At 41.9% G+C, this 15787-nt stretch overlaps 2 protein-coding genes across 2 annotated transcripts in view; both read right to left on the bottom strand.

Moving 5' to 3' along the window:
* Positions 1 to 4165: 4165 nt before the first annotated feature.
* LOC124796236 overlaps positions 4166 to 15787 on the bottom strand; it is a 129273-nt gene continuing 117651 nt past the window's right edge. The window contains exon 5 of the mRNA XM_047260325.1: positions 4166 to 4901. Within this exon, the coding sequence (XP_047116281.1) occupies positions 4835 to 4901 (67 nt within the window). The 3' untranslated portion in view covers positions 4166 to 4834. The remainder of the gene's footprint in view (positions 4902 to 15787) is intronic.
* Positions 4295 to 4813, bottom strand: LOC124796222 (platelet glycoprotein Ib alpha chain-like). Its single transcript, XM_047260314.1, has one exon. It carries the CDS (start codon positions 4811 to 4813, stop codon positions 4295 to 4297), a length of 519 nt encoding a protein of 172 aa, XP_047116270.1.

Raw genomic sequence — 15787 nt, 5'->3', positions numbered from 1 at the left:
CGTGGTATCGGTGCACAAAACCACACATTATAAACTTTTCTTTGACTTCCACTTGTTTAGAGTAACAATGCATCCGCCTATAGCACATAGTTGCTGTTTTTGAGCAACATGGCTGCAGGCATTAATGATGTCAAAGTGAATCCACTGATAAACCAGAGTAGCCACAAAGTGAAAATGTTACCGTGGGTTCTCTACAAAACCACTTAGGCAGAAAGGGGTAACATTAGATTTCATTCAAACTGTATTAAGTTGCCAAACTGCCACTGCTCCCATAAAACACAATATCGGTTGGCTTCGAGTGACTGTAATATTCACTAAAACGTGTCATTATTCTCTATATGAGACGGGTGCAGCCTCCTTCTGAAGATATTCGCACAAGTGGTGGCAGGTGAAGCTTGTGTACTGGGGGAAGGGGCAATGTCGCCCCTGAGGTTTCCCGTCGTGTTGAAGGGTCGTGACGAGAGCCGAGCGTCGGCCGGTTCAGCGCGTCTGCGCTGTGTCCAGCTGAGCCGGCCCCGCCTCCCTCAGGCAGCCTGTGTGTGGAGCGCTTACCGTGTATTCGGCAGGGCTCGAGCCTCGGTTCGGCAAGTAGTTTTAATCTGCCTAAAACTCCGTACCAGCACGGGATATGCTGCTGAGTGAAAATTCATTCTCTGTGCGATGGGCTGTTTGTCGACGAGACCGGAATGCCGCTGTGCTCATTAAAAGTCATTACACCGAATGCCCTTTTGTCAGTCTGGCAACGTATACTTTTACCGGCAAGTGAATAATTACATTCGCCGATTACAGAAGTGCCCTGCTCTCATAGCACAGCAAAGGAAATTCGTAAGTAGGGGCGATGCCGTTAAAACACACGTCTTGATCCATAACCAAATGCGGGCTGCAGCTTTTGAGCAAAATCTTTTATATACGTGTTTTGCCGCGAAATTATCGCTAGATCGCGAGGTATTAACTAAGTAGATGATAGATATGACCCTGCGGAAATAATTGCTTCTCTCGAAGTATAAAACCAAAAATCGAAGCAGAAATTGAAATACTATAGATTAAGTTTTTCATTTTCAGTTACCGTTAATTTTATAAGATCTGTGATGATCAAATCTATATTAATAAGATTTGAATTGTGTATTTATTTCGTCAGTAACTACACTGTATTTTACGATGCCAGAAAAGTACTGATACACTTTCGCGATAATGAAAGAAAAAAGTGCCTAAGACTGAATTTGAGCACGAGGTGCAGACTTTCTAAACTGTGCTCTTAGCCACTGCACTAATGACTCATTTCATTTTAGGCAGTGCGAGCGAACTGATGAACTGGCCTCGAAACTTTTACCGGCATTTTCTCGATAATTATTTTAGTGCCGGTATCTAAGATAAAAAAAGTTGTTCTTTTTTTTCCATCCATCTTCTACCCTGCGATGTTTCGAATGTATCAGAGAGCGATCTGTGGTGGGTACTGCACGGCAGAGAAAGTGTTTACAGCGGCATGCCTACACAAAGCGCCGTCACATTTTTGTGAATATCTCAAGAAGGTCAAACAAATGTATCCATTAGATTAAAACCATTTGACAGACCGGGACTTGCACAGTAACACTTCCCTGCAGCGGATAGTGTACTGCCCATAGGTCTGTCCGAAAACTCGTCAGGTAATGCGTCTAGTTACCTTCTGACAACTGGCGACTGCAGCTGAGGGTAAGTGTCGGAGGTGTACCTGCATAGAGGAAGGGCTTTACGTATGAGTGTCAGGCCACGAAACACATTAGACGTTGCACGAATGTACAACGCTACTAATAACTCACTGAACATCAGAAAAATGTTGTCCATATTACTGTAAATATTTCCAAACTCCCATTACGAGATCGTATTTGGTAATGAATGTGTTAAATTTTATGTATTAACAGCCAACCATCTATCCATTATTCAAGCTGCAAGTTAGTTTCATTACCGAGTACTACAAGCGAGTTTTATGAGCAAAGCTAACATTTTGGAGTTATTTGTCAGTCATCAGCAGACGGTTCTGGGAATTTGAAGATAAACGTCTAATGTGTAGATGGATGAACGAGTCAACAGGGCTTCATTGCTGGGTTACACATCTGCGAACAGCTTGGGGGATGACAGAGACAAGCAGCACTAACCCACGGATGCCAGAAAGTATACTCCCACTCTTGGGATTTGTTTATATTTCATTTGTGTACGGTTCCACAAGTATGATCCCTCTGATAAATGATTATAATGTCGCTCTCCACAGCATATAATCAATCCTCTTCAGCAAGGCTTACCAATGTATGAAATATGAAATTAGAATATTTAGTGGATCACCTGTGAAAACATGATATCCCACTGAATTTTGTTTTATATTGTGTTCACCATCATGTGCATTATGTGAAGAAATTTCGTTCCTTTTATACACACCTTTATGTGCATTTTAGGTGTAAACAAACTGTTATATTTTAAGAATTTATTTGCAGATTATCGTTATTGTATTGATTTTGTATCACAATAATGGATTACTTATTATTTTCAGTTTAAAAAGTAAATGTATATGAAGCAGTAAGCTACAAAACAAAAAGAAACAAAAACGTAAAATGCAAAACAACAAGTTACAATATAAAACAGGAACAACTAAAATAAATAACTAAAATAGCAATGAATCTTTAGATACTTTAGTTAGGTATGTTGGAAATACTCTAACAGCACGCTGTATAGTTTATTTTCCAAAAATCTTATATTAGAAACAAGCTTTATTACCCACAGATATATGTGGCTTGAAAGCTTTATGATGAAACAAAAGTTTTCAGTTTTCTAAATTAATTAACGGTGATGGGATATTTTGCGAAATTTCAAATCATTGCAATAGTTGATTATACAGTTTTCAAGAACGTTAATTACACATCAACTTTTACATGGAAACATTTTTTTTACATTTCATCGTTGTGAAGATATCCCATCGAAGCTTAACATGCCAAATGACATTTTGGGATGCGCTGTACTCCTTAAAAGTGAAATTTGGCACAAACAAAAGTTACACATTGCATTACTTTGCCCTCTATATAAATCGCTAAGTTTCATCAAGTTCGTTTATTTGTGCTTTGGAATGTTCCCTTGTCAGTCACGCAAGTGACGCATTTCTATTAGTACAGGAACAATAACATATGGCAGGGTTTCAACTAACATTTTAGCAGCATCAACACACAATCCAGTGTTCTGCAAATCCTATATTGCAACAGATGTTATGCTTTCCGTATTTCACCCAATCAACAGCTTGAATGAAATGAATTTTAAAACTGTTACACATTTTCGACTGGAGTCTTTATACATTTTGGTCACTGGTGAAGCGTATTTCACATGCTACTGTTAAATCCATGATCACTGCGTGCACTGTTGCTCAAATTAAGAACAACACTGGCTGAGAGGAGACAAGCTTGTTTTGTCAATGTGTAATGTGAGTTTCTATAGAATCGTATCACTGATTCCCATATGAACATCTTCACCAATGAGTTGCGCTAGCGCCCATTGTACTCAGTTATTTGGTTAATTATTCCACTCTGTTTCTTCCCCTATTGCTTTTCCTGTCTATAGCTCCCCCAGGTACCCCTACATATACCATTCATAGACTTTATGCTTTTCCTCATTACAACCTAACAACTGTTGTAATTTACATCAATAAGTTGTTCTTTGAATACTACCAGGGTTGAACATAATTTCTGGCTTCATCTTTAAGATTTGGTGGAAGAAGGAGCGTTATGTTTTAACAGTTAATCGAGTTGAGTTTGTTACAAACGCAGAAGATTCGAGGAATGAGGGGTGGTCGACCACTTCTTTTAAAGATAACACTTTAAAAAAAATAATCCTGGCACTCACTCGAAGTGACTTAGAAAAAGTGTTCAAAACCTATATGAGGACGATGGGATGGATTTCTGAACCAGCGATCTAGCGAATACGAGTACTGCGTGTAAACCACAGCGTGAAATGTATTGGCTACATTTATCAGGACTAGAGACAAATTTTTGTTAGGAATTCAAGTGACCGAAATAAAGATAACTTCAAGGCATCGAAAGGTAGTAACACACTAGCAGGCGATTCTCTGAGACCAGTTTGTGTAAGGAAAACATAATGGATAACTGGAAATAATTATTTATTTTTTTCAATGATACAAATCAATGCATTAACAACGATTTCTGTTCTTGGCTGAGACAGCTAACTAAATGAAATACAAGTGTCACAGTTAAGGTAGTTATTAGAACTGAGCCAGAATTACTCTCTGAAATATATTCTGATGTATCACCAGAGGTAGGAATCACCACAAAGTGTAAGGGCAAGAACCATAAAGGCACTTCTCCCCGTCTCGATTGAAGTAATATCCATAAATGCATTCGATGTGCGTCCACTTATTCATTGGGAGACACTCGTAGTAGCTGGAGCAGTCACTGGGGTCTGGAACGATTTCCAGCGGGTTGGAACACTCGCCGCCAGTGGAGGGAGGAGTCGTGCTGGGCAAAGGGGACGTCAGTGAGGGCGTTGTTGGCACGTCCGGAGCTGTAGTCTGTGCTGTGCTGGCAGTCACGGTAGGGGGAGTGCCAGGCGTGTCGGACGACGCTGTTGGCTGTGACGATCCTGTGGCTGAAGACGTTGCTGGCGGTGTGTCTGCAGACGTAGGCCCTGCCATGCTGCCAGGTGTGGTGGGAGGTGTGCCAGATGTTGCGTCAGGTGACAGTGTTGTCGGTGACGAATTAGTGGGTGAAGGTGTAAGTGGGGTGTCCGAAGACGAGGGCTGTGTCGTGCTGGGAGGCACAGAGGAAAGGGTGCCAGATCCCATGCCAGACGTCGTGGTCGGTGACTAATTTACGCCTGAGGACGATGATGAAGAGCCCGTCGCTGCCGAATTTGTTGGGCCATCGCTGCATCTAAGAGAAAGGAAAAGAAGCTCGTTAACGAACAAAATTTACTGCAAGAAGAACAGGTGTAATTTAATAGCCACTGCAAGTGGCTTATTTATCACCTGCAACTGTACCACCGCCAAGAAAGAATTCAGGTATACTTATTTTTTTATTTTACACATAAGGGTTCTATAGGACCAAATTCAGGAGCAAATCTCTATGGTTATGAAATGAGCCATTGCATTAAACTGGCATCAGAAGTGTAATAATATCGGTACATATAAAGCAGAGTGTATGAGTGCATGTGAATGTTCCAGATCCCCTCCCAAACCCCTGGATCGATTTCAACCAAATTTTGCACAGAAGCAGCTGGCCTCACTTGTTGCAGCACTCTTTATTACTTCAAAACACCAATATGAGCGGTGACGTGGGCAAAAAGGTCTTTATCGGGCCCTCGTGTATAGACTGCCCTGTATCACAGGTATGTTACGTGGCAATAACATTTGCCTTGTCGACCAGCATTGCAGGGCAGCCTCAATGTCAGTGGCATAGAACGACTTTCCAGCCCCTGGAATGTAGGCTGCCCTGCAAGACACAGGTGTGTTGTAGTAGTGCTGCCTGCCTTATCGATTTCCTTTGCATAGCAGCCTACACTTCAGCAGAATAACCGGTTTTCAAGTCTCTAATCGTAGACTGACATCCATGACAGGTGTGTTGTAGTACCTGCTGCTTCATCAACCTGTTGCTTACAGACCACACATGCAAATGGGCACGGATTGGGAACGGTTCAGATGGCTAGGTAGGAAGGGATGAACAGAAAAAGGGGGAAGGAAAGGGACAGAGAGAGGGGGAGTAGGAGGTGGATGGGGACAAGGGGCAGCAGGAGATGAATAAGATGAAGTGGGAAGGAGAAGTTGTCGGGAGACGGGCTAGAGGGAGATAAACAGAAAGAGGGAGGCATAGAGAGTGACAGAAATAGAGAAGGAGAGAAAGAGAGAAAGTGGTTCAAATGGTTCAAATGGCTCTGAGCACTATGGGACTCAACTGCTGAGGTCATTAGTCCCCTAGAACTTAGAACTAGTTAAACCTAACTAACCTAAGGACATCACAAACATCCATGCCCGAGGCAGGATTCGAACCTGCGACCGTAGCGGGCTTGCGGTTCCAGACTGCAGCGCCTTTAACCGCATGGCCACTTTGGCTGGCGAGAGAAAGTGGGAAGACGAGATGGACTGAGAGACTGACAGGAGGAGATGGGCAGAGAGGGTAGGACGAAATGGCCAGGGAGGTGGGAGGAAGTGAGGTGATGAGGTGTAGATGGGCAAGATGTGAGTGAGGAGGAGATAGTGACAAGGAGGGGTGAGGCTGGAATGTGTAGGGGTGGGAGAAGGGCATGGACAGAGGGATGGGGGAAGGATGAGATGGTCAGAAAGAGGAGGAGATGTGTAGACTCGGTGAGGAGAATATGGATCCACAGAAAGGGTGGGGGTGGAGTGTGCAATATATGTGTCGAACATGTATGCAGGCGAAGCTGTGCAGAAAAGGGTAGTAGATAAAATAAAATTTATACGAATTCTATGCAGATGACATTCTACAAGTATATAATAGCGTAATCAAAAATATGATATCAGATTTAGCTTAATTTCTTTTCCAGGTCTCCCTGACAGAATGAAAGGTGTCAGTCATGAGCAAATTCTTCAGTTTGGTGTTGAAAGTGCGAGGATTACTGCTAAGATGCATTACTTTTTCTGATAGCTTACTGAAAATGCATTAAGGGAAGTACTGCACACCTGTGTGCACAGAAGTCAGTGAGGCATAAACCAAATGCAGACTGGATTTCTGCCTAGTATTAAGTGAAAGGTGCTAATTGTTGGCAATAAGCTCATAAAAAAAAAAAATACCAATATGTATGGGAAGATTTCTCTTAATAAACAGGATGGTCTGAAACAGTCTGAAAAGCATGTAAGGTTGTCGCGTCGTAGGTTGTGCTGAGAAATAAATGATCCGAAAAATCCACATATTGCGCCGTTTCCGTTTTGCCATTGGAGTTAGACAGAAAGGCTGTTGTCTGTGCAAGTTCAAGTGCCCCGTCAAATACAGTCAACGTCAGCTGTACTCACAGTGTAGATGATAGCGTGCGAGACTGCTCAGCGTTTGGCTCAGGTTCGTTACTTACTACCATTCCATGTCCAATTTTTGTATCGCTCTATTGTTCGGTTTTGGAAAACCAAAGAAGAAACACACTTGGCTATACCGTTTCTGGCAGGTCACTTGAATTTGCGTGCAAAGTGGCCTGATTGGCTAACCTCAATAGTCTTACCTCACAAAGGCGGGCCGGCCGCTGTGGCCGAGCGGTTCTAGGCGCTGCAGTCCGGAACCGCGCTGCTGCTACGGTCGCAGGTTCGAATGTGTATGATGTCCTTAGGTTTAAGAAGTTCTAAGTCTAGGGGACTGATGACCTCAGATGTTAAGTCCCATAGTACTTAGAGCCATTTGAACCATTTTGAAAACGAGCAATATATCTAAAATTTTTCCTGAACAACTATGTCTCAGCACAATCTACTCTGCAGCACCGTTACCAGCTTTCCAGACTTTTTTTGACCACCCTGTAATACGGCATATGTCATAAGCGAATGGAAATTGGTAAAACAGACTAATTTTCGTTTAGGACATCACTTATTGCAGATACTGTTGTAAAGGTAAATCAAGCAGCCTTCAGTTTTTGAACAATATCCTAAACATGGGCTTTCAATGATGTGTTATGGCAAGATAGTGTCATAGCAAACAGAAATATCTTAGGATCAGCTGTCATATGACAAGGCATGTCTATGGTACTATATAAAGACAAGTCTTTCGTTAATGCTGTTACCAAAAATCTCGAAAAGTTCTTGACCGATGTACTTCAGATTTTTCAGTGATACCCTAATAAATGTTTGGATTGACGTAGGCTACACATTTATTTTTAAATATATGTGGTGTAAGTACACTGAAGGGAAAACTGCATCGCCAGAAGAAGTTGTGCTACATAAACGAAAGTTGGTAGGCGTGTTTCTACACCTGGAAGATGACGTCTATTCGGATTTCACACCAGCCATGTAAGAATGCCGCTGGAAGCGCCCCCATGCGGAGCAAATCACGTATGCATTAAACACGGTCGTGAGTGTTAGCTACTTTTGAGACTGGGCGAGGTGAGTTGTTGTTAGTCAAGAGTGCCTTTGAGACATGAAAGATGCCACAATCAACACCTCACTGCGTTTGAACGAAGTAGTGTAATAGAGCTACAAGAGCGTGAATGTTCCCTCTGCGATATTGCTGGAAGACTTGGCAGGAATGTAACTGCTGTACGTGCCTGTTGGCAGCAGTGGTCACGAGAATGTGCGTTCACAACTAGACTTGCTCCGGACGGCCACATGGCACTGCCGACGGGGAAGACCATCATGTTTGGCGTAGGGCTCTGGTGCCTCATACTGCTTCTGCAGCAACAGTTTGAGCCATAGTTGCCACTACAGCGACACAACGAACTGATACAAATCGGTTTCTTCAATGACAGCTCCGAACCAGGCGCCCTGCAGCAGATATTCCACTGTCTCCAAACCTCAGCCATCTGTGACTTGACTGGTGTCAAGCGAGAGCTCATTGGAGGGAAGGCATAAAGTCTGTTATGTTTTCTGATGAAAACTGCCTGTGTCTCAGTGCCAGTGATGGCCGTGTGTCCGTAGGAAGAAGGCCAGTTACGGCCTGCAACCAACCTGTCTGCATGCTAGACGCACTGGACCTATACCCGGAGTTATGTTATGACAGCAGAAGGACCCTCGTGGTTATCACGTGCACCCCGACTGGCAATTTGTACATGAACTCGGTGATTCGACCTGTTTTACTGCCTTTCATAAACAGCATTTTCCAGACAGTGTTTCCCAATACGATAACGCGCACCTACTTGCCGCTGTTGTTAACCAGCGTTCTCTACAGTCCATCGACATATTGCCTTGGCCTTCTTGATCGGCACATCTGTCTCAAATCGAGCACGTATGTGAAATAATCAGACGACAGCACCTGTGTCATCCACAACCGTCATTAACCAACCATTTCTATATCGACCAACCAAATGCATCAGGCGCCGGCCACAAACTGACGACTGGCACCTGTACAACACAAAACATGCATGTCTGAATGCTAGCATTCAACATTCTGGCGGTGACATCGGTAATTATGGTAGCAGCATTTCACATTTGCAATGGCCTATCTCGAACTTAAATTAACATGTGAGCTTGCAATGTTAATCACTTAAATATGTCACCTAGATAAATGTATATCCGAAATTTCATTATTCTACATTAATTATTTTTTTGGGGGGTTGCAATTATATGTATATATTCTTAGCGAAATACCTGAAATGTTCTTGACTGGTTTATTTTAATCTTACATAATACTCTAAGAAAAGCTCATACAGACATGAGCTACATAATTAATAAAAGTTGTATATAAATAAATACACAAAAATCTATATGACTATATTAAAGGAAATAGTTCTGCAATGCTGTTGCAAAAAAAAAAAAAAAAAAAAAAAAAAATCTCGAAAAGATGTTGAATGGTTTTGTATGGTTTATTTAAAATTTTCCATAATTCTTCAATAAACATATATATATATATATATATATATATATATATATATATATATATATATATATATATATATATATATATTGTCTTTGTGTATGTGACTTATCATTTGAGTAATGCGCAAAAATTTGTAGTAAATCGGTCAAGACCCTCCAGAATGAGATTTCCACTGTGCAGCAGAGTGTGTGCTGATATGAAACTTCCTGGCAGATTAAAATTGTGTGCCGGACCGAGACTTGCCTTTCACAGGCAAGTGCTCTACCAAGTCAGCTACCCAAGCACGACTCAAACCCCATCCTCACAGCTTTACTTCTGCCAGCACCTCGTCTCCTACCTTCCAAACTTTGCAGAAGCTCTCCTGCGAACCCAGGGGGGGGGGGGGGGGGGGGGAGGGAGGACAGGATTGTAGTGCGAATCCTTTATGAGATACTGTATTTTTAAAGGATTCCACACTGACGCTTAAACAATACCTGTGGTAGCACACCCTACAAGTGCATACACGAGTTATACGGAATCTGACCAGTAACGAAACAAACTGACCATCACTGGTTGTGTTCAAAACGACCACCAGCAATGTAAATAGACACTTCCAGTCTTGTATGGAACTACTGCTGCACACTTGCTAGTATTGCGTGGGAGGTTTCCGAGCAGGTTGAAGTAATACATAGTCGCATATCTATCAATGTCTGACGTAGTGCTTGGGGGAACAACATGAATCCTGCAGGGCTGTCCATAGATCCTTAAAAGTACAAGGGGGTGGCATTCTCTACTGAACAACACGTTGCAAGCCATCCCAGGCATGCTCAATAATGTTCATGTCTAGGGAGTTTGGCGACCAGTGGAAGTGTTTAAACTCAGAAAAGTGTTCCTGGAGCCACTCTGTAGCAATTCTGGACGTGTGGCGTGCAATGGACATGAATGACATGAATGACATAGATTTGTATCTAGACATATCAGGGGTCCCCATATCACTCCAACTGCACACACCCCACACCATTACAGAGCCTCCATCAGCTTGAACAGTCCCCTGCTGATATGGAGGGTCCATGGATTCATGAGGTTGTCTCCATACCCGTACATGTCCATCCGCTTGATACAATTTGAAACGAGACTCATCCGACCAGGCAACATGTTTCCAGTCAACAACAGTCGAATGTCGCTGCTGGCAGTCCAATGACGGTGTTGACAGGCCCAGAAGAGGTGTAAAGCTTTGCGTCAAGCAGTTATCAAGGGTACACGAGTGGCCTTCGGATCTGAAATCCCATATCAATGATGTTTCATTGAATGGTTCACACGCTGACACTTGTTGATGGTCCAGCACTGAAATCTGCAGCAGTTTGCGGAAGGGATGCACTTCTTTCGCTTTGAACGATTCTCTTCAGTCGTCGTTGGTCCTGTTCTTGCAGGATATTTTACTGGCCTCAGAGATGCCGGAGATTTGATGTTTTATCGGTTCCTGATATTCGTGGTACACTCGTGAAATGGTTATTCAGGAAAATCCCCACTTCATCACTACCTTGGAGATGCTGTGTCCCATCGGTCGTGCACCGACTACAACAACACGTTCGAACTTGGTTAAATCTTGATAAACTGACATTGTAGCAGGACTAACCGATCTACCACCTGTGCCAGACACTTATTTTGTATATGCGTTGTCGACCGCAGTGCCGTATTCTGTCTGTTTACATATCTCTGCATTTGAATACGCATGCCTATACCAGTTTCTTTGGTGCTTTACGGGTGTTTTTATATGTGGCACCTTAATATTTACATACATACATCAGTGTGCAGATTATTTTTTCTCTGTGTGGAACAGTCTTCCCAAAAACTTGTCACAACCTGATGTTTTCTGCATGGTTGTACTGCACCATTCAGTGCACTATATCTGTCAGTGTAGGCCAGCCACTTTGCATCCATGTGCCCACACTTGAACACCTGACTTGTTCTGCAGGGGAAAATAAACATTGGTGCTCTCGCCACATATATTTGGAGATACTAGACAACCTAACAACATACTACTTTAATTATTAGTATGAAAATAGCGTCAATACTTATATAATGTTGTTCAGTACACCGTCCTCAGTCGCCAGTAGAAGTATCTGCACTGATACCAATTACACCGTGCACATACAATATTAAGGGAAAAAGTGGTTATCAAAAATCACGAAAAGCACCTGACTGATGTACTTCTAACTTTCCACAATACTCTAATAAGCATGCCGACGGACATACGATGCATATTTTTAATATATATAATATATAAATACATAATTAACTGATAAAGTGGAAACTTTATCACCAAAAATATCGAAAATTTCTTGATCAATTTACTTCTAATTTTTATATCACGTTCTAATGAACATTCGAGAAGATATAGGATATATATATTTTAGTGTATATTATACATAAGTATGTATGTAATGTATAAAGGAGAAAGTTGTTACCTAAGATCTCGAAACATTCTTGATCGATTTAATTCAAATTTTTGCACGATACTGTTATAAGCATTCAGGCAGAGATAAGCTATACATTTTTTTAAACAACAACATGCAGATTTTCTGTTAAAGCCAACTGCTAGAAAAAATGCTGCACTTAGGTCTGCCGCGAAAATGGGCGATTTTGGTTTCTTTCCAACAGTCAGTTTTGACTATGATAGCAGTGCATAGAAACCATTAGACAAACTGTTTCTCCCATACATATAGTTTTTTGTCACTATATGTATTTTTGAACAAAAACTGTTCATGCAAGAAAGCCCTGTTTTCACAGAGCCAAAGAAGTTGTATTTATGTCTTGTGATTAGAATACTACTAGAGAATCTGAATTTGCAACAACCATAAACAACACTCAAAGTCAGAGAAAGGGAGGAAGAGGAGATGGATAGAGAGAGGAGGGTGGAGGACATGGAGAGAGAGAGGAATGTTGAGGGGACTGACAGAGAAAGGGGAGGGGGAAGTGTACAGAGAGAGGAGGAGGAGGAGGAGATGAACAGAGAGAGAGGAGGGGACATGCAGGAGTCAGGTGGAAGGTGTAGGAAGGTATTGGACACGTGAACCAGGAAGAGGGGAGGAGAGGGAGGAGGACATGAACAGACAGAGTGGGAGAAGGTTATGGACAGTGGGAAGGGGGAGGAAGCTGTGGTCAGGGAGAGGCGTGGGTGAGAGAGGAGGTTGGAAGAGATGGATAGACGGAGAGAGTGGGGTGGAGCAGATGGTCAGAAAGAAGTGGGGGGATAAGATGAAATAGATGTGGACACAGAAAGGGTGGAGGAGAAGGTGTGCGCAGTACATATGTCGATCGCGTATGCAAGCGAAGCTGTGGTGAAAAGTCTAGTCATTACTACACATAAGAAACAGCAGTGCCCTAGTCAGACGCCACCTCACGACCGTTATCATTATGGTGGAGAATGGCCTGTTGCAGTCTGTTCTTAATGAGAGAAACCAATTTCGAGCTACTGCTCTTTCACATTATACTCCAAATTCTCTAGTAATATTTTATAATGCATGAAATCAAAAGCCTTATGCAAATCAAAGAAGATGCCTAGCTTTGCAGATTTTTTTAAATGCGTCCAGTGCCTGACAGAGAAAAGGGAACATTGTGTTTTCAATTGATAAACCTCTTCTGAAAAGAAACTGTACGTTTGACAACAATTTATGTGAATTGCAGTGATGAATTACCCTTATATATACAGCCTTTTCAATAACTTTTGCAAACACCAATGGAGTATAAAATGGGTCTAAAGTTGTTTGCATTATTCCTTTCTCCTTTTCATAAAGCACCACTTTAATAGTTCAGGAAACTGACCATTACAAAGGAATTATTACAAATGTGGCTAAGTACTGGGTTAACATATCCAGCACAGTGCTTTAGAATCGTTGTAGAAACTGTATTCCATCCATTAGAGTCTTTAGCTTTCAGTAACGTAGTTATTGACTCAGACTCTCCCTTGTCAGTATGACTAGACGTATTTCAGACGGCAGTTTTGGAAAGGCATTTCCTACGAGAGTTATACAGTGGTGTGCAAAACTTAAGGACAAAAGAAATTGTCGCAAGACATGTCACAGTGAAATAACATAGCTCGATGAAACTTGGACCATACATAGGACGAACTGCCATAGTGTAGAACAGAATATAGCTGAAAGAAAAACGCCAGTGGGCTGAACAGGAATGACACTTTTGTTCACAGACAATAATTACAATGAAGTCACTGAGATAAGTGATGGTCCACTGGACAATACAAAAGGCATCGTTCTTAATAGGGTGTGTGATCACCACAAATAGCAATGCATGCTCTGCAACGATGTCCCATGCTGGCCATAAGGTTGGCAAGGAGTTGTTGCGGCAGAGCATTCCATTCATCCACCAGTATGGTTGACAACTGCTGGATGGTCGTTGGGGCACTTGGATGTGCTGTAATACATCTCCCCAAACTTTTACACATGTGCTCAATGGCATTTAAGTAGGGGGATCTGGCAGGATAGTCGATTCGCCGACTATCCTCTTGTTACAAGAGCCCCTTCCAGTCTCGCAACTTCCTCAACGATGATGAGATGACGAGGACAAGACAAATACCCAAACCCCGAGCGAATAAAATCTCTGACCCACCCGGGAAATGAACCCATGACCCTGTGATCCAGAGGTAGCAACACTAATCACCAGACCACGAGCTGCAGAAGCCTCCACTAGTGCTGTTCGATGCAGTGGCTCATTGTCATCCATAAAAATTAGGTCTGAGCCAAATGTACACATGAAAAAAATGCACATGGGGAAGGAGTACAGTATCACAGTGACGTGACTCTGTTCAAGTATCAGCGATGGTGCCAAGAGCATAGGAACTGGAATGGTGTCGTAAGCCCTTCTCGGATAAGAACAGATTTAATCTGAGTAGGGACTCTGGACATACCATGATATCGGACGGGGGGGGGGGGGGGGGGGGTTCGGAACAATTAATGAACCCAAGAACATTGTCAAACATGATAGTCTTGGTGGTCCAGGTATTATGATATGAGCTGGCATAATGGTGCTTGGGTGTACTGACCTAAAATCTTTGAACACAATACACTCACCAGTCAACATTATTGTGGTAATGTACTTCTTACCCACGGGCATTTTGTCATGGCTGCATTCAGAATCCAGCACTGGTGGAATAGATTAGGGAGAAATATTACAGCAATGGTGGCACATGTGGTTATTCAAGGTAGCAACATGTCCCAAACAAAGCATTATAATAGCTCTTGGATCCATAAAAGGAAGCTCTTCAATAGCGTTTAACCAGATTAAAATATTCAGACAACCCACTAGACGAAAACATTTAGTACATGTTCTTGTGTAACGGTTATCTTAGTGTGTGATTTGTGCTACTTATAGTGAATGGGCTAATATGGATAATTTATTACCGTTCATTGAAGGGTTAGATACATTATATAAAGAAAGAGGAGATTACAATCAGGAAGAAAACCGGGCTGCTTGAGTTAAATATCCAGAGAACAATGAGGGCAATAGCTATCCATCGAAATGTCAGTGACAAAAAGAAAGTAATATTACTTACATAGACAGAAGGCCCAATGTTAGCGAAAACGGGAAAATAAATACAAGAGGATGTAATAATTCACAGGTACTTTTGCATCGAGTAACACAAACATCAAGAACAATGGAACATGTCATCTAACTGTAAACGTAATACACAAATGGATATTTATCCTATAGTAGTGACTGAAAACACCCATCATCCTGGAATGCAGGCCAGGATCCAGGATATAACAAACCAATAGCAGGCCCATATAACAAACGATTAGTACCTTTTACTCATATAATATGTACAAGGGAGTGACTATTACAAGAGGATAAGATAAAGGAGGTTGAACAACTGAAACCATAAATGAGAGAAAATGTGTGGGGAAAGAGAGTAAACGTGCACAGAGATCGAGGAAGGAAAATTTCATTAGTATCGCAGGAATACCTCGAAACAAATAGAAATAGAAATGTGGATCATGTTTTGTCGGTGACAAGAGTGTGCATTATAGAAATCAATGGCGGAAAAGGAAACAAATCTGACAAAAGATCCGATTATCTATAGAAATAAATTATTTTAAGTTTATGAAAACTTTGTTAGTGGTACCTAACGTCACATTATAGGCCTACCTTAGGTATAGATTGGTTAGTAATGTACAATGTAAAAATTGACTTCGACAGTAAATTATTACACTAGAATAGTGAAATAGTAAGTAACGAAGAACTAACAGAAGATATTAATGTGTCAATCGAATCAGTTAGTTTCAAAGGTCATGGATCACGGC

Source organism: Schistocerca piceifrons, chromosome 4, assembly GCF_021461385.2.
Source record: "Schistocerca piceifrons isolate TAMUIC-IGC-003096 chromosome 4, iqSchPice1.1, whole genome shotgun sequence".
In the NCBI taxonomy this organism is placed as follows: domain Eukaryota; kingdom Metazoa; phylum Arthropoda; class Insecta; order Orthoptera; family Acrididae; genus Schistocerca; species Schistocerca piceifrons.
Note: the sequence above shows the minus strand (reverse complement) of the source record. Positions and strands in the feature narration are given on the sequence as shown.

What these genes read in the sequence shown, in the direction of transcription:
- LOC124796222 (XM_047260314.1), bottom strand. Translation starts at nt 4,813, where the DNA reads ATGGGATCTGGCACCCTTTCCTCTGTGCCTCCCAGCACGACACAGCCC.